General features: G+C 36.6%; 1 protein-coding gene across 5 annotated transcripts in view; it reads left to right on the top strand.

Moving 5' to 3' along the window:
- Positions 1 to 17228, top strand: part of LOC120106720 — a 29221-nt gene extending 11993 nt beyond the window's left edge. For 4 of the 5 annotated variants that reach the window (XM_039119759.1, XM_039119758.1, XM_039119761.1 and 1 more), the window contains 6 exons: positions 36 to 86; positions 5522 to 5599; positions 6957 to 7091; positions 10432 to 10539; positions 10653 to 10718; positions 16681 to 17228. In XM_039119759.1, the coding sequence (XP_038975687.1) occupies positions 36 to 86; positions 5522 to 5599; positions 6957 to 7091; positions 10432 to 10539; positions 10653 to 10718; positions 16681 to 16749 (507 nt within the window). In that variant the 3' untranslated portion in view covers positions 16750 to 17228. Of the gene's footprint in view, positions 1 to 35; positions 87 to 5521; positions 5600 to 6956; positions 7092 to 10431; positions 10574 to 10652; positions 10719 to 16680 lie in introns of all 5 variants that reach the window. The other variant, XM_039119762.1, reaches the window with a different exon arrangement.
- Positions 17229 to 19820: the final 2592 nt, after the last annotated feature.

Raw genomic sequence — 19820 nt, forward strand, 5'->3', positions numbered from 1 at the left:
GTTGAACTGGCTCTTACATATCAATTTTTTTTCAGGTTCTGCCAAGAAAAATGCTGGATTTCCTTGATGCTCCAGTTCCATTTATTGTGAGTCTCGATTATTTTCTTTTCAGTTTTCTGTTTATAAGAGTCCTGTTCTCCTTAAAAAGTTATGCACAGCTTGCTGTTAAGGCATGAAAACAACTACACTTTCATTGCAATATTCTTAAGGGTATTTGTTTTACAATCCCCATTAAGTTGACCTCTTTGTCTGGCTTAAGTATAACTGGTTATTTTGACTTGCTTCATTGCTTTACTGAATCTACCCGTGCAATTCATAGTATCGTCTAATTTCAGTTCTTAATTAAAATTTGAAATTTTATTCTCACCCTGGTCTTTTTTATTTGTCTTATCTGCAAGGGTACACTATTGCCTCATATGAGTCAATACTATAATAGAAGATAGGACGAAGTTCACAGTGTTGTCGGTTGAGAAATTTATCATAGTTCGATTCAGTTTCATATTCGGATTCATAAGTTCAAATTGAACTCTGTTGCTGCCTGAAGTTTTCAAGTTCATCTTCTTACCAGTGATCATGATGTTATCATCAGTCTTAGGTTTCCTTCCTTGTGTCATCTTGAAGTTACTAGTGTCTTGACATTGTATATTTTTTATTTGTCTTACCTGCAAGGGTACGCTACTGCCTATATATGAGTTAATACTACTACTATAGAAGATAGGATGAAGTTGATCTACTGTAGGTTTAGAAATTTATCATAGTTTGATTCAGTTTCCATATGTATGATTCTCACAAGTTAAAATTGAACTCTATTGCTGCTTGAAGATTTCAAGTTCATCTTCTTACTGGTGCTTGTGATGTTATCATGAGTCCTGGCGGGTTTCCTTCCTTCCTTCCTTTCTTGCCATCATCTTGAGGTTATTAGTGCCCTGTCATAATATTTAACACTATGGAGTTGCTCTATAACATCGATAATGAGAAGCGGATAATATTATTACACCAGATTGTGTCACTTCCTGGAACTCGAATGAGTAAAATTCACTAGTGAGTTAAGCTGAGTGGTACGATGTTCCGCAAGGCCACTATTTTTGTCGTTGAAATGCTGATGAAGTCATAGTTGTTATAAATATCATGTGGTTAGAGTTGAATGCTCATATATAAACTTCTGCAGAAAGTGGATTTTTTTAAAATATGCTGATGGAGTTATCCTTAATATGATTCCAATCTAATAGTTTAGGAGTCTGTAGAAAGAATGTGGCTGATTATCCTCCTGTTGGCTTTAGGTATAGTAGTTCCCATGTTGTGAGTTGCCGGAATATTATACTTACCTTAGGGTATTTAGTTGATAAGGGTAGCTCTGATAAAGGAATGGCTCACTGTCTGTAATTCTGCATATAAACTTCTAATTAACAAACAAATCCACATCACCTTGTATTTTAAATGCTATAATCGGGTTCAAGGTCCTCTTAGTGCCTGTATCTTATAGTCCAGCTTTTCTCATCAAGGTATGCTGAACCGATCGGAACCGGTCGGTTCAGCCTGTATCGAACTGGTGCCGACGGGCACCGGTACGGTACAACATATAAAAACGGAGCCCACGCGCCAGCCCGTGTGTGGGAGCCCATGTGGCATTTGACGCATCCCCGCGCGGACGCATTTTTTTTTTTTTTTTTGGGGGGGGGACGCTCGCGGACGCGCGAGCGGAGAACGCGCGCCCGCGCGTGATTCACCGTGCAGGAACCACACCCCCGCGCGATTCCCCAGCAGGGAATCGTGCCCGAGCGTGGTTCCCCGCGCGGGGCACTGTGCCCATGCAGGCTGCCAGCCCGCGTGGGGGCATTAAATGCCACACATTTGACGCGGACGCGCGTGGACGTGTTTTTTTTTTTTGAAGTCCGCGCGCTTGTGGCCGCATGCGCGGCTCCGGTTCCAAGCCGGTACCGAACTGGAACCGTACCAGTGCTCGTGCTCACCGGTACGCCGGTACAGTTGGTCTGGCGAACCTTGTTTCTCGTACTATAATCTACTATTGACTTGAAAAGGTACACTTATGGTTGAAAAATGCTGCAGATACAATATTTATCTTCCAAATTAGGTGGTTCTTTATGCTTTCAATCTAGAAAAACAAGAGCGGCGACTACTTTAGAAACCCCCCATGCTAAATTAGAAAGCATTTTTTTTTCGAAAATAGAGTATTAAAGATTGATGTAAATTCTTATGCAGGAAAAGACTTTTAGGCTCATTGTAATGGGATTTAAGGAAGGGCGGTGGGGTGAAGATCAGGGACATGCCAAAGGCATGCCAGTGCTGCAGGTGAAGGCAGCCTGGTGGTCTGCAAAGCCGAAAAGAGTTGACTAGAGAGGACACTTGGACTCCTATCCCAAAGCATTAGTTAAATCACAAGATACGATGTATGGCCCTGTATAGACATCCAAGAAAGAAGTTGCAATATACTATTATACATGGCAAGGATAAGTAATTATTCAGTATTTATTATATAATATATACATTCAGCTAATAGTGTTGGATATGGTATTGTTCTTCCAAATCTAGACCTAGCGTAATATCTCTCCAGGGGATCTCTTTAGACCCATATACCATTACTTTTTGGGTACAAGTCCGCCCGAATGACAGCCCTCCATTGTGCTAGAGTAGCAGATAAACATAGAGACGGTTTAGTTGAAGAAAGCTGGCTTCTTTATGCAAGTCCTTCAACATTGAGATGCTGTCATCATCATTAAAAGATTAGAATGGTGGATCAGAGACAGAGGCTCCAAAAACTTTCATCTGTCATCAACAAGTTAGGTTCACAACATATATTCTACTAGGTCTTAATAGCATAGTTGATAAATCAAGTATATTACAGATCTTTTAATTTTTTAGCTTTACCACATTCTTTAAAATAATCAAATCTCCACCTCTTCCACCACAATTAGTATGACTTCCCCTAGCTCCTGTAATTTCTTACCCAAACAAGCTATGATTGCGAGGATTAAAGAGGGAAGCATCAAGATGAAATGATTATATGGAAGACTGAATAGATTAGCACCACATACTTTCTTCACAACACCAAAACTGGTTGTTGACTTTGGAAATGTTCAAAACCCTAAAGAAAGGATGAAATCTTTAAGAAGGGGTTGGAGATGAATCAATGCAAATCAAAATGAACTTTGAAAGGACCTGAATTGACAGTGAAAATTTGAAAGCTGTATTCAAGAAATAGTTGAAGCCAGTAGAATTAGTGAATAGACAGTGATGTCAAGAAGAATGTTTTATTTGGTTTTAAGGAAGGTTAGAGCTTACAATCCATAACCATCAACATCAAGCCTTATCCCAACTATTTTTAGTTTGCTTTATGGATCATCATTTGCCAAGAATTCCAATTAAGGCTTTCCCCTCATACATCCTTCAACAAAAATGAAAGTACCTCTTCTCTTTGGAGTCCTCTCCAATCATTGTTGTACATGAGTAACATGACCATATGATCTCAATTGATTATCACTTTTGTCTTTAATTTTGCAACTCTGATAACTCTCTTACATACTACTTTCTTAGTCCATCCTTTCTAGTTTTACCATAAATCCATCTTACATTTTTATTTTTACTGCACATAACTTTTTTCCCTAACCCTTTTGTTTTCCTAGAAACATCAAAGCCATAAAATATAGCAGGCCTTATTGTTGTTCCATAAAATTTGCTTTAAAGTTGTCAGGGTATGTGGCTATGTGCTGATCAAATAATAGCTCAGAAGCACCTCGACACTTCGTCCAACCAGCTCTAATCCTATGATGGATCCCAAATAATGAGATCTATCACTTTTTGGTATTTCTTGATTGTCAATTTTAGTTACGAATTTAAGATCTTATCTTCATCTTTATTTTCATAAAAATTATGTTAAAAAATACTTGTTTTGCTGTTTGATCCTTTATCCTACAAAGATTTCTTCCATTAAAAAATACTTCTTTTCTCAGCACCAACATTACATCATTTGCGAATAGCATTCACGAAGGCATGTACTTAAATATTCATCATAAGTTCATCAATAATTGGCTTAAAAATATGCTTAGTATCGATCTTTGGTGCAATCCTATTGTAATTGGATATACATCTACCGTGCGACAATAACACCTAATGCTTGTCAAAGCTCTGGCATACATATTTTAAATGACTTCAATATATTGTTTATGGACACCCTTCTTTCTTTAAGTGCGCTAAGCTACCTTTCTTGGCACCTTATCATAAGCTTTCACCAGGTCAAAAAGACCATGCACATGCTTTTTGCCTTTTATATATTTTTTTCTATTAATTACAAGTAAGTATATAGCCACTATTGTTACCTTTCAAACGTAAATTCAAAACAGTTCTCTGAGATTTCATTTCAATTTGGAGTTTTTAGTTATTTTGATCGATAGATCTTAATCAGATAGATCTTAATAAGAAAATATTAATGAAAAATGCTTTCTCTTTGTTTAATTACCCTTTCCCATAATTCAACAGAGTGATTAATTTAATTCTCCTCAAATTATGGAAATTTGTGTGTCACCTTTATTTTCATAACTAGGTACTACAGTACTCCAATCATCTCACATTTTCTTGATTCTCAAAAGTTCCTCCAATCCAAATTGGTTCTCCGAAACATGATTAATTGGGCTTGAAATGGAGTTGTTATCAATGGTGTGACTGTTCAAAGCTCAATAGCTAAAGAATGGGATTCAAGGACTTGTAAGGGTTCTATCCTGCAGTTAACTTATAGCTACCCAATCAAGCAAGATTCAACCCTTAGTCGTGTAGTAGTCGCTGCTTCAAGAAGTGAAAAAAAGGATCTTACATGCCACAAATGGGGGGCCATACTTCAACTCTTGAATGCTTTGACGACTCTGGTTTCTTTTATTATTTTTAAAAACTACCAACTTCTTCACTAATCGATGGTCAGTAGGTCTTGGACTTATATGACAATCTAGCAAGTCTCGTAGGTGTTGATATGGTGTTTTGCACAGCATAGCATAATACTGACAAATGGTTGAGATCTCTCACCAGTTGTCAGACATCTTATGAAACATTCTTGAAACTTCCACAAAGGCTATGAGACGTCTATTATGAGATATGATACTATGACAGACATAAAGCCTAACATAAAGACAAATAAGACTCAACTATAAACTAGGACTCCTCATTAACAGAATGGGCCCCTTCTACCTCATGTTGTAAGTGATCATTATTTTCATTTTTTACCTCTATGTTCTTGACAGCTAATACCTTTGTGTCCTTTTTAGTTGACCTTTAAAACTTTGGATCCTTTTCATATAGAGATTATTCTTTACTGTACTTAATTTGTGAGCGCTAGATGCTTGAAAGCTGGTACCTCTGTCCTTCCAAGTCGGCCTTTCGAGCTTTGGGTCTTTTTCATATAGAGACTATTCTTTACTGTAATTAAATTATGACACTAGATGCTGCTTGAAGTTCTTTATAATAATGTTGCCGTTAAGTGATTATAGAAAGTAATTTTATGCCTCTGATTTCACAGGTTGGTATACAACACAAACCAGCTGATAGCAAAATTAAAACAACCAACATTATACAAGTTAATGTCTCCAAGGACCAGGTTTGTGAATATGATTTGGGTTTTGTTATTATCCTCTTATACATCTTTAGTTGGGATATGAATCTTCACATTCTTTTTTAGGGCTGGAAACAGATCGAATACAGATCGGATATTGGTATATTCATATTTGTATCCATATTTTTCAATGAATACATATACAGATGCAGATATTAAATGAATACTAAAATTGGTATCCATATTTGTTCTAAATGGTTATAGATACGAATATGATATTAAGCATATCCATATTTATTCTGAATGAATACAGATATAAGTTGGATTTCTTTCCTAATACAAATGTAAGTTGAATATTATTAAGAAATAAATCAAATTTTTAGTGGAATTCAATGATGAAAACTAACATTAATTATATATTCATAAAGAACGGTAATAGAATTCACTATATAGATTGCTTATGACACATAGGTAACTAAGGATCTAAGGCATGGTTATCAAATCCACACATAGACCGACCTAGTTAAGGGTCCAAGTCATTGGTACATACAGGTTTATATTAAAAAGTTAAAATTAAAATTATTTAAAAATATAAGATAAAAATATTAATATTTTTTGCATCAAATACCATTATTACTCTTTAATTATGGCATAAATAAAAATAATCATGAACTATCTATTCTTAGAGAGCTTGTAAGAAAAATTATATATAAATATAGGTGTTATTAATATTTTGGAATATTTTAACAATAAAGCTTTGAAAAATGTCATAAAGAATAAAATAAAGTTTATTCATTTTTCATTTTTTATCAAAGAGAAGGATTTTTTGTAAAAAAATAATGATTAAAACTATAAAATATCACAATACACATCAAATGATTATTTAATGACCTGAATATGTGAGAAAAGGATTTTTATAAAAATTAATGCCTAAAATGTTAAGTATCAAACTAGAGACTATGGGTTTGAATCCCAAGTTATGCAGCTGATTTTTGTGATTTTTTTACCGGATATCTGGATCAGGATTTCGAATCTGGATCCAGAATGATTTAAAAATACATATCCGAATTGGGATCCGGATTTGATCGGTTATCAAAATATCTATCCGAGTCCGATCCAATTCAGATATGGAAATGGATGTGGTCATATTTTATCTGATCTGTTTTCAGCCCCATCCTTTTTCTATGAAAATTTACAGTATGGGTTATGATACTAAGCCCTTCAACTTGGGTATTTTTGTTGATCAGAGGCTACCAAACAACTAACCTGCACATGCTTGCTGAATTTTTATAGTAAAAGAACAAGTCTAGTGGGTTACCAACCTCAAGCAGTTTCTTGGTGATAGTATTAGCATTATATCTATTCCGCACTGACTTCTTGCGTCAATTTTCCAATTATGCAGGTGAAGACATGTTCCTTGCCTCAACTTCCTCGATATAAGGAACTTGTCTCTGATCTAAGTCCTATTCATGCTCGGCTCTCATGTGAAAATTCCATAGCTAAAAGACATCCTGTTTACAGATGTAGTGAAGTTCAGGTTAATCCACACTCTAATTGAATACAGTATTATGTGTTTTTTTTTCTTTCTAGTAACTTGAATTTGTTTCTCAATGAAATACCAACAGAGTGTGCCTGATGTATGGGACATTTTTTGGGTGGGAAATGATTTTTAACTTCTTCTGCTGTATTATTGAACTGATGGGAAAAAAGTGTCTTCTTACTCGCCAATTTACATGGAACCTTTTATTGATGCCTATTAGGAGAGTAGTTCGAGTGCCTCAATTTAAGTTATCGCCTTTTCAAACTTAACCAATTAAGTGCCAGAATTATGAGTCATTCCTTTCCACAAATTCCTATAAGGGTTTATTTCCGCTATTAGTGAGACTTTTCAAAATCCTCGGATTTTCTATGTGATGTTTAGGTCTTACCCTCCACTTGTGAGCTTTCAACATAAATCTGTCTGTCTCCATTTTGCATTTTATTGGGTTTTTTTTTTTTTAATTTTATGTATCTTTACTATTTAAGGTTTTGCAATACTAAATCCTTATTTGGTGTAACATATGTAGTGCTGAAAGCTTATGATAAGGTGCCAACCAAGGTTGGGCGAACCGTCCTGAACCGTCTGGCTTGGGGCGTACCGAACCTTCTGGTTTGAGACATACTGAACCGAACCGACGGAAAATAGGGACGGTTCGCTCCATCAATTCGGAACCGTTGGATTAAATGTTTGGGAAGATGTCCACTGTTTGATTAAGGCTCATTCGATTAAAAAAATGGCTTAAAAAGCTTTTGCATCCCCTGTTCGATAATTTGAGAAACCCACGCGATTGGCCCGAAGCACCTTTCCACCCCTTTGTCGCACTCGGAGCACCTTTTCCTCACCCGCGGCATCACCGGTAAGGATCATCTCTCTCTCTCTCTCTCTCTCTCTCTCTCTCTCTCTCGGGTTCCTCTCCAACTCCCTCCCTCCTTCCCTACCTTTCCCTCTCTCCCTTTTTCTCTCCCTTCGTCCCTACTAAGGTTAGGGTTAGGGTTTAACCTCCCCTTCCATTCTTCCTTTCTCCCTCCCTCTCCCTCTCCCCTTCTCTCTCTCTTCCTCTCCTTTTCTCCCTCTTCCTCCTTGTCTCCTTGTTTTCAGTTTGCCTCAGATCGGCACAGTACGGATCCGTACAATGCTGAACCGATCGTTGGCCAATATGCCCTCTGGTACTGGTCTGGCGAACCTTGGTGGCAACACTTAAAACTTCATCTCTTGTACTCTTATGTTATATGCATGTGCCTCTCTTTTGCTAAGCACTGCATTATTTTCAAAATTACCTCTATAGTGTTTCATGGACATTTTAAATATTTGGCTCAACAACAGGAAAATAAGGAGATAAGCGGTACATGTAGGAAAAAGAACAGTTTGAACTATATAAGTTTTGAAATATTGTATAGCTGAAAATGTTAGAAACTATTATTTGCTAGGGTGTTGTGAAGGACTCAATCTTCATCCAAACTCCAAAATCTGCTCAGCAATATGATTAGCATTTGCATAATTGTTTAGTAATACCTCATCCTAATTGTTCTCTAGATACAAAAGAAGTTTATTTCTAAGTTCTTATGTCATCACGGTTGGTTGAACTCATTGTTAGAACCTAATTAGCAGGAAGCTTCTGCTTAGGGTATTCTACCTGCTTTGGAAACTCCTTGGAAACTCAAGACCTCACCAACTTCCTAAGTGCTTCCTTCAAATATTTTTAGAATATCAACTTCCGCTTCTGTGCACCTGCACCCATACCCACTCCTGCACCATCTCCCAGTTCCACAACTATAAGGTTGGCCCAGTCCAACTCTTCAGTAGCTGCAATCGAAGAATTTGATAATTATCTAAAGTTTCTGATGCACGCCCGACTCACCACTGTCAAACTTGTCTAGTTCGATGCCAGATTCGAGTTACTGGATGCAAGCAACTGTCAGACATGACTTCATGGATACTGTTCTGCCCTACCCTCTCGTAGTTGTTGTAGTGTTATTTTTGTTGAAATAATCACACTAGTATCTACTTTATGGTATGACGCCTATGACGCCAATGTACTGCTTGACCATTCATTTCTAGAGGTTCACTTCACTGTTATTTCCGTTGCAATTGCATTTTATATTTTCTAACATGGTCCTTATACCCGTCATTGAAATACCTTGGAGCTTTAAGCATGTTGTTGTATCGTCTTTGACATTTGTTGTGCAACTTTTTGGTTCAAGCTTCAAACATGCAATTATCACCAATCTGAGCGCCTTTATCACATGTTCTATTAGTATTGGGTTCAACAGGAGCTATCTTCTCCCAGATGCCCTTAGGCCCTATTATACTGCTCTTTTGTGGCCATTATATGATCAACACTCATGATGATGCCTATACTATTATCTCTTCTTGTGGCAACTCTAATATGATGTTGATAAAATGGACATGAGACCTTTTCTAATTTTTGTCGGTTTGGATATTGAGTGTGTTTTTCCCATCCAATGCACCTCCTACCCTATTGCCCGGTCTTGTCTTACAATTACTCTTAATGCTAACAATCAAAGATTTATATGTAGCTTTAGAAAAGCCCTTCAATTGCCTATCTGTTTCACTAATTGCTGACTCTTAAGTTCTAATTATCAACCACCTCATTTGAATTTCGAACTTGCCATTCTTATTACAAATCATTGTGTTAGTTCTTGCTTTATCTATTACCCACTTATTTTTTACCTTTGTGGTTCTTGATGCTAATTGGGCTTCCGAACTTACCAATTGGAAGTTTGGCACTATGACTTCTGGCTTGTTCATGCTTATTACTTAGAAGAGCATGATGCAAGATCTTGGCTCTTAGTTCATCACTGTATTTCAGTACTGCATGGTTCATGATATTGAGTTGTCCTGAGATTTGCTGTTTTCTTGTAGATTTAGTCTTACGTTGTTCACTCTTAAGTACTCTTCTATGGAAAGAATATGCTATCTACATTGCTAGCAATGTGGTTTATCATTGTAAAATGAGAAACATTGATATTGACTTTTGATTATGTAGATTCTGTCTGCACTTTCCACTTCTCTCTTCCTCAAGTCTATTTGAGGAACTAGCAGATGTTTTCCAAAGTGATACATTACATAGTTTTTTTGGTCTCAGTGGGTAAAATTAGTCAGTCTATGATCTTCCATGAGTTTAGGATGAGTTAGATGCTATCTTACGTCAAACAAAGTCTATGTGCATCTGTTCTGCTTCTTGTAGATTCTATATGGTGAGGGTTTTGGCCTGTTATTATATTGGTCTGCCACCTCTCTTTAATTTTTTGCATTTACTGTACTTTATGCTTCATGTCTTTGTTGCTAGTCTAATTAATGTGGATCAAAAGTTCAGGCTGAAGCTGCCGGTCACTTCTTAAGTGTCATGAAAGCCTACCTAGAATCCCTCTGTTCTAATTTGCGGTCTCATACCATCACTAATGTGCAATCAAATAATGATAAGGTTGGGGAACTCTTAACATTTCATGTATCTGCTAGTAAGCAACAATTTCTTTTTAAATTATATTTTAATTCTTTCCATATATGACTTCTAAAAATATTTGATTATGGTTTCAGGTATCACTTCTCCTTAAAGACAGTTTTGTTGATTCATTCCCCATCAAAGATCGACCATTCATTAAGGTTCTCTACTTTTCTCTGTCTTATATTCGTTTATTATTGTGTCTTTATTTTGAGCCATTCATAACTATCTTCTGAGCAACTGCATTTTCTTTGTTCTTATTACTTTCTTTTAGGGATCGTGGTCTTTTGCATTTGATAGAAAGTAATTTTATCATCTATATATACTTATTAGTAAAAAATTATAATAAGTTCTCTTTTTTGTTGTGCATATACATTTTTCATGAAAATTAAAACACTAAAAGCTTCTTTGCGGACCGGGTTAGCCTTGTCAATGGTACATCTCTCCTTTGTTAGAAATGATTCGAAGATAGCTTAGCATAGTCTAAAATGTGAAAAGACATGATTTTATTTGGAGGGACTCTTGTCATGACAAAATTTGCACCTTGTGACTTTTCATGTTGTTGATGTTGAAGGGTTTTGGGAAGAAATAGGAGATATCTAGGACTTTTGGTTCATTGTAATTTTTTCTAGGCATTGATGACCTTAGGTTAGCTCAGGACATGCAATAGTTGTGGTTTGATTACCCGAATATATTAGAATAGGAATTCATGATTTCCAAATACGTTTACAAGCTTAATATTCAAGATATCTATTACATCTAGTCAGTACATTATTCAAGCATTGTGTATATATCCAATTTTTGATGTACACATGCAAAAAGAATAATTAATATAAGGGCATACATGCAAATAGTAAATTGGCGAGGGTATACATGCAAAAAACTTTTTTTCATGTTATAAACAAACTCAATAAAGGATCTTATTTCTGCATAAAAGAAAGATATCCGGACCGGAGGTGGGAAGATAGGGGCTGGAAAAGCTTATGCTCTTTTTCATTTCTTTTTAAGCATAATTTCAATGCTTGAAAAATAGTACAATGCTTGTTCAATTTCTTGTAATCTTATTTCCATCTTTTTGTGAGTGCTAACATTTAAAGCCAATAATATACCAAGGTTTGGTGAAAATTGAAAGTCAATAATGATAGAATGTGTTCCAATTTTATCATCGTTAATCAAACAGATCATTACAAGTCTTTCGATCTATTAGTCTCAAGTCTCAAGACTATTTCCGATGGATCTTTCTTTTAGTTACCAAAAAAAGGATCTTTCTTTTTCTAAGGAAACATTCGTGCAAGCATCATATTTTCTCCAACTTTATTTCTTTTTAAATATTTTTTGCTTTTTCTTTGTATGCTTTTTTCTCTCATTGGTTTTTGTTTCCAAGTCCATTCAGGAGGCTCTATATAACTATGGCTAGAAGGAACCCATGGAAGAACAACCAGATCTAGAAACTAACTAGGTCCATAAACATTGCTATGGGTGCCATTAGAATATACGGTAAACTATCATTCTGCCTATAGCTGTTGATGGGCTAAAGGCTTGACCTATTATTAGGGATATATGTATATGTATGTGATAAACTAGTTCAAAACATTTTTCCCATTGTGAAAGACAATATAAGTTATAATATTTTTGCTATAAATCAAGGATAGCCATTAAATGAATTGGTTTTTGGAAATGTATTCCTTAATAACAATATGCAAGTAGAGGGTTAATTAGAGCAACCATCTTAGTTTGTTTCTCTAGGGAATAAAAAAATTTAGATTATTGAAGTGAACTAATGATCCAAACTAGAGTAATTTAGCATGAATTGATCAGTTAGGTAAAACCATGACAATCTATTGTACAAGTAATGATGGGTTGATTCTTTTGTGTTCATTATGCTCAATTATAAGGTTTGGTGTCGTCATCATTATCGAATTGAGCAAAATTTTGTGATTGATTATCAACTTGTCCCTCAGAGGACCAATTATTTTTAGAACTTCTAGGCTCTCACAAGATATGCATTTAGAAAGGTAGTTGGTAGCAGGGAGACCTACCTAGGATGGAACCTGGCAAGGCTTGCTCGAGTTTCGCTGTAGCCTTGTCCTGATAAAAAAAAAAGGTTTCTGGCTTTGCTTAGAGCCTAGTGTTGAAAGCCTTTTTCAGGCTCCACTCTAAATGTGATCCATGCCCGAGTCTAATAGAGCTGCCATGGTCTAAGCCCTTTACCCAACAAAAAAATGAGAGTCAGGGATCGGGGTAGGAGCGAGAGGAGAGAGAGAAGAATTAAGAGATCCTGAGAGAGAGGAGATAGAGAGAGAAGAGAGAGAGGAGAGAGAAGGGGGAGCGTTGGGGGAGCGCGAGGGGAGAGGGAAGGGAGAGAAGAGAGAGGAGAGGGTTTGAGGGAGAGAGAGGAGAGTGGGGTGCTAGGAAGAGAGTAGAAGGGAGAGAGAAAAGCAAGAGGAGAGAGATCGAGAGAGAGAGAAGAGAGAGATTAGGAGGGGGGGAGAAAGAGGAGAAGGGGGTTGCCGGGGAGAAGAGTGGGGAACAGAGTTAGTGGATGGTGGGGAGGAGGGGCTGTGCAGGTTGGGCCTTATATTAGGCTCAGGTTGGATTATTGGGGACTTGCTAAAGAGACATTATGGAATAATACCTTTTGAGATGTGAACAAGAGGCTTAGAGAAATCTGGTGTTCTCTGGCCCAAAATTTATTTGAGCTTGAATTTCAGGCCTAAGCATAACTCAATTCTTTTCGGTCTAGACCCAAACATCGGCCCGAAGCTGGCCCAGCTTGATGGGCTTTTGGGCCAGCCCAAGACCCTTTTTTAGCCCAAGACCCATTTGATTTGTTAGCGTAAACTTATGCAACAAGGGAGCAACCCTCTAAATTGTTCTAGACTTGGAAAGAATCTTGACAAAAAAAGGAAGATGCAAGGTTTTTTTTTTTGGGTCAAAGAAGAGCACGTTTTAATAGAAGGAATGCATTCAAATTTAAGGTTCATACTTTAAGTTGTTAAGTCATGAACATGGTTATATCGCTTTTTTGTATAGATACATTATAATCAATATGTGGTAATGAAAAACTGATAGAGAAGGCACCATCATAAAGTTTATACTGGAGGCTCAGGGTACAAAAAGTATTGATGTGGCATGATCGTGGTGTGTGGAAGTCTCTTATTGAATGAGAGAATATTTGGAGCATTATAGTAGATAAGTCTATGGATCTGAGTACAAAACTCGGGGTAGATTTAGATAATTTCATGGCATATGGGCAGATGGTAGGTTGGAACAAGGACTAATGACCTGGTCTATCTTGGTAATACTGTACCATACTAGAGAGAGGGTCCTAGGATGCATGTGGAGCCCCAACCCTCTTCAAATTGGGGTAGTCTCGTACCATGTTTCTAGTAAAAAACTAATATGAGGTATGATACTGATATTTGAACCCTTGGCCCCATTATTTGGATTTAAACCCTTGGCTGTGGAAAGAATATCTATACAACTATCACCAGTATAAGTATTATATTAGCCATCAGTTTAGCAGTTAGTCAGTTTTATATTTTGCATTGGAAGGCAATTTTTGGTTTATTAAGGTATGTTATGGGATGTCTCGAGAAAGATGGTCATAGGTCTTCATGAAGTATCATAAGTTTTTTAGATACTTATTCGGGCGATATTTGTCTTTCGACAGGGTATCTGCACATTGAGCCTTCAACTATAGGGAATTTTATAACTTGGAATAGCGGGAAGTAAGGGTTGAACTATTGTCATAGAAACTACAATATAAACTATGGGGGAATGTACTTTTTTTTTCTTCGACATGAATACATTTTAGTTGTGGTAGATGCAGCTATGCATGTATCTGCTACGCTGGAAGCTTATAACACTGCTAACACTATGTGTGCATGTCAGTGTGCGCACTTGACTTTTCAGCCACACACTATCTTTCCTTTTTATTCCTTTTTCCTCTTTTCTCTTCACACAGTTTTCCTTCTTCCATCTATTTTTGTTCTTCTCTACTTGATCATCATTAACTAACATAATTATTGTTAAAACTTAAAAGCCTAGACATAGGAGCTACTGATTTATGTCCTGGGCTTTCCCATTTATTTGCATTTGGCCCAAATAATGGGGTTTGGGTAAAGAACTATAATTGTGTTGATTTTTGTTTATGTGAATTGGACCTGACGAAAGTTGGGTTGGGTTCTAGTTTGCCTCTCTTCGGCTTGTTGCATCTTGAAGAGTGAGCGAGGACAGTCAAAAGGCTCCTGTATGTGGTCTAGATTGGGTCTTTTGTTCAACCTAGAATTGCAAAAAGAGAAAGCTAAGAGGTAAAAGGGGAAGAAATCTTCTCTTCCTCATGCCTTGGGTTTGATTTGCTGCCCTCCTCCATTTCTACTTCTTTGTCTCATATGGTCTTTTTGGCGGTGTGGAGAAGAGGAGAAAGGAAGAAACTCTGCCTCTCCAAACTTTATTTCTTTGTTTCACTTTCAATGCCATATTTGCAATCTTCTCTCTCTTCCCTCACTCCCTTCTTCCAAATAAAGAAAACAACCTCCATCACTTGGCCTCGTCAATAATGGATATGCCTTTATCTGACATTCTTGACCTGCACCTCTTACCCTTTTTCTGTAAGATCCCATCCCTATTGTTCTGTCTTACTATCTTCTAAGTTGTTAATACATTTCTATCATTCTGCCTCTCCCTCTCCTCTACCGCCATTCTTATCAAAACCAAAATTTTTGCTCGGTGCCCTTGTGAGATGCTTGGCTTTTGGATTGGCATCATATGGATTTGAAGTAGGACACGATTTAGAACTTGATTTTTGAACTAGAATTCAAAGGCTCTTTAGCCGTGGTAATGGCATGGGAAATCCACTTATTTCAAGGAAACAAGAACATTCAAGGGTTTCAGAAGAGATGGAATTAGAACTGTTTCTTTTCCATTCTATTATTTTTATTTGGGCTGGTAGATTGTCTTTGGCTCCATTAGCATAAACAGCGCATGGTTGGATCTATTTATTGGAACCCCATTTATAATCTGGTTAGGGTTCTTATTATTATTATTTTCTGACTTGTCCCAAATCTGACTCAACCCTAACCTATGCTGACCCGACACATTGCTGCTCCTAACCAGAGTTGCAACGGGAAGGTTAGGTGGTGTTCAGTAGTGCCAAACAAGAATGACGTGAATACTACGTGTCATTGTGGACTGGCTCGTCACATTTCCTTTGTAACTTGGCTTTGTAAATCGAAATACTGTGGTCATCTATGGCATGCATTGAGTAGTATGTTTATCTATGTTAGGAATCCTATCTCTATTTGAGCTTTTTTATTAACTCTGTATTACTGTTCAGAAAGGCTTTTTTAATGCTTCCCTTACCTTACCTCTCAAGATAAGTCTTCCATGGTGCCTTAAAGGCTTATGAGTCTGGAGTGAGGCATGCATGTAGTTCTGAGAGGCGAATGTGTGGTCTGTACCTTCCTTGTTATATTATGCCTTACATCAGAGGCATACACAGGCTATCATTCTTGCGTGCAGGCTGCATTTGGAAGCCCGGAGTAAATGATTTAACTTTACTCCTATTTACTCTGGAATAAACTACTCCAGCAGTCCACCCTACATTGTGGAGTAATTTATTCCTTAGTTAAGTGCGATAAATAGGTTTGGATGGCAAAAAGTTATGTAACGATTTTTTCAAAAAAACCTATTTTATCCTTTTGAAAAGTCGTTTAACCCCAGTGCTCCAACGAGTATTTGGCTGAAAAAGGGGTGGAATTAAATGGGTTAATTGACTTTTACTCCCTCTTGTTCCGCTTGCAAATGTATATTTGGTGTTGCTGGTTAGCAGCTTCTGTAACCACGTCTAAACATAATGCTCCCATTTATTACCTAATTTTAACAAGTACTGAACCTTTCAAGAAAATCCACGTGCCTTATTCCTTGCGCCTGAGGTTAAGGTCTTGACTCATTATGAAGTTGAATATCTCAGCTTGTGCTTTTAAGGATTTCAGTCATGGTATTGTGCACTGCATAAATAAACTCCAATATTCGATGCAAGCGCTATTCATTCAGCTTTTTTTTTTTCTAAGAAAAAATTATTTATTCAGTTTTTTGACCTTCAAATATAATGACTTGCAGCTTTTTGTAGACACGCAACTGTTCTCAGCTCTATCAGATTCTCGGCTCTCCACATATGAGCATGAGTAGTCTTAACTTTGGCAATATACCAACTAATGCATGATCAATCAAGAGCTCATTTGATAGGGGATCAAAAGCTGCAGAAAGTGTAATGCATGGGCATACACTACCACCGCTCGGTGCACTGCTACATGATGTTCAAAATTTACCTGCAGCGAGGGTTCCTGCATAGAATTTTACTCCCAGAAAGAAAATCAGCATGCTTATATTGTAATTTGATCACATGGTAATACTATGGCTGGCCCTACCAAGTTTGGCTGCTTCAGGGCCTTCTGGCCATCAGAAATGTGATGCATCCCGATCTTTTAAAAATGGGATGCCATGGCTTGTTAGAGGTCTGTTTGTTTGCCTATTGTTGTATATCTGTATCCAATAAACTTTTTTTGAGCGGGCCTTTGGTCACCGGATCTTTTTTTTTATATCTTTATGTCAATAAATTTTTAGGATCATTTGAATCACAGTCACGGCAACATGCCGAGCTTATAGTTTTTTGAGATTGTTCACTATTCTAAATTTAGAAAATCTATGTTCATGTAAATGCTTGAGAATACCATAATTCTATTAACTGGATAACTGCATCATACAACTTTCCATGCTACTAAACTCTTTCAAAAGCAGATCAGCTCATAAAATTCCTGCTTTGAAGGAGAGATGCTAGATGTTTTTTGTTGTCATTGCAGGTTGGTCCTTGCAGTCTTTACCAAAATACTTTTGGTATGGAAGGACTGAAAGAACTAAAAGTCTGGCCCGCCTTGCTTAGGGTGCTTTAATTTCCAAATCATGATTCTATTCCATTTGTCCATTTTTTAAAGTTTGAAAGTTGATATGTGGTTTACACACAGGAAATTTAAAAACGGGAAAACAGTAAATGATCAAAGAAATATCTGAAAATTTTAATTTCATAATTTAAACCTTGTATGTCTTCTCAAAAGAAGGTTTTTATGAAATTTTCTAACACAATTAGGCAGCTTATAATTTATAACCTTTTTGGTTAGGACCTAATTTATGGTTCACAGAATATGTAAAATCACATGGAAGTCCTTTTCGGTAAACCAAGTGCACATTGGAGAACCAACCTTGTTAGCTTGCTCTAGTTTTTCATCAAAGCTTAATGCACATGATCTATATCTGTAAATAGAGAGAATATTCTGAGGTTCGCAATCTCGGTAGGGGCACCATATCAGTTTGATATAGTGCGGTATGCATTTTGTATTGGAATAGCTTTTGAATCATTTTTTATAATTTTCATCTAAGTATGAGCCGGTGCATTCTGATATGGTCAGTATGTATCTTGTCTACCTCGGTGCATCTTGCTATGTTTAGGTATGGAATTGTAGAGAATATATACTGATCCAAGTATGAGTACACTGCAACATAGTTTATGATGGTATAGCAGTTCATGCTGCTAGGGTTTTGAAGATTTTTAGGGTGATTATTGGACTTGGTACGAGAGGCTTAAATTCTAATTGTGTTGGGCAAGGGGAGGCATGGATTGCTATGGTCGCATGCCTGGCGCAGCAGGAAAAGAGAAGGTAAAAAATAAAAGAGAGAAATTTCCCCTCATTAACAGGTCAATGTCACGAGTATTTAATGGTACCATAGAAAGAATGACTACCATGTGGCAAATCTTCATAAGCTGGAAATATTTGAAAATAAAAAAATGACTGTTTTAACTGTTGTTATCTATCATTATAATGTAATATAGAACTAAACATCAAAAGAAATGCAGCGTCATCATTTTCCTCGTTTTTTTTTTGTGGTAAAATGGCATCATTTTCTTGATTCATCGATCACCGGAGAAATTCTTTCTTTTATTTTCATCTGATGCAAAATTTAACTTTAAAAATACTATTTATGCATGCATGCACATGTTATAGTGTGCATGTATATATATATATACATGTATGCTTAAATCATTTGTGTTCATATATGGCGTAGCACTTTGAGAGGAAGATTCAGCTGTGATCTTATTATGAATTTTGCCATTAATGTGAGTGAATGAATATTCGGTAATCTTTTCCCAGTGCGCTACTTTTCCTTCCTGTTTGTGCTCGTTTGTTTGCGTGTGCGCGCGAGAGAGGAGAGAAAGAGAGAGAGAGAGAGAGAGAGAGAGAGAGAGAGAGACCAGGAGATGAGCCGAAGGGAGGATGAAGAAATTAAGGAGCCCCTTGCAGCTTGACCAATTGACCGAGGTTATTATAGAGCCGACCGATGCTACTGCCTTGGTGGTTAGGAGCTCTCTCCTCTATTATAACCTTGGCAAGAGTTCAAGGATTAGCACCACCTTTTTGGTAACCATGCACAACCTTCAATGCATTTTTCTCACGACATGCTTGTTGCTTGACACTTTTTTTTTCTTCCAAGTTGTAAAAATAGTGAAAAAGGGCTGTCGCTCTGCAGCAAAGTAAGAGTTTGGCTAAAAAACGCTATTTTTTGTGGTTGTGTTGTAATCCATCGGTTTTATAATTTGTCCCATTTTCCCTTGTTGCTTCTTAAGATCAAACTGCGCGCAAGCACGAAAGTAGGTACAAATAGACTGGTTTTATGAGAAACTTGTCCTTTGCGCCAGTGCACTAGATAGACCGTAAGGAGATATATAGTTTTTGTATATATTTTATATAATAATAATAATAAAACAATAGTAAATAATGTAATAATCATAAAAATAAATTAAAATAATAAAAATTATAATAAAATAAATAAATTTATTAATATTATATAATAATATGATAATTATAATAAAATTATTATTAATAATAATATATTAATTCTAATAAAATTAGATTAGAATAAATTAAAATCCTTTGTGCCTGTACACTAGGTTGACCGTAAGGAGGACTCAAAGTCCAAGGTAATGTAAAGTTGGGAAAATAAAGGCACAAAAAGTAGGGATGCACATTGAGCCAACACAGCTAGAGTTATAAGAAAGTTGGGTCAGTATTTTTATAGGCTTCATTCAAAATCGGCCCAAGATTGAGCCAGTGATTTCTTAGCCCAATGGTCCGGCCCAGACCGGCCCTTAACTTGCATGGCATGTTCATGTTTATTTAGCATGTATGTTATATAAATATAGTCAAAAT

Source organism: Phoenix dactylifera, unplaced genomic scaffold (genome assembly GCF_009389715.1).
Source record: "Phoenix dactylifera cultivar Barhee BC4 unplaced genomic scaffold, palm_55x_up_171113_PBpolish2nd_filt_p 000611F, whole genome shotgun sequence".
NCBI classification, from domain to species: domain Eukaryota; kingdom Viridiplantae; phylum Streptophyta; class Magnoliopsida; order Arecales; family Arecaceae; genus Phoenix; species Phoenix dactylifera.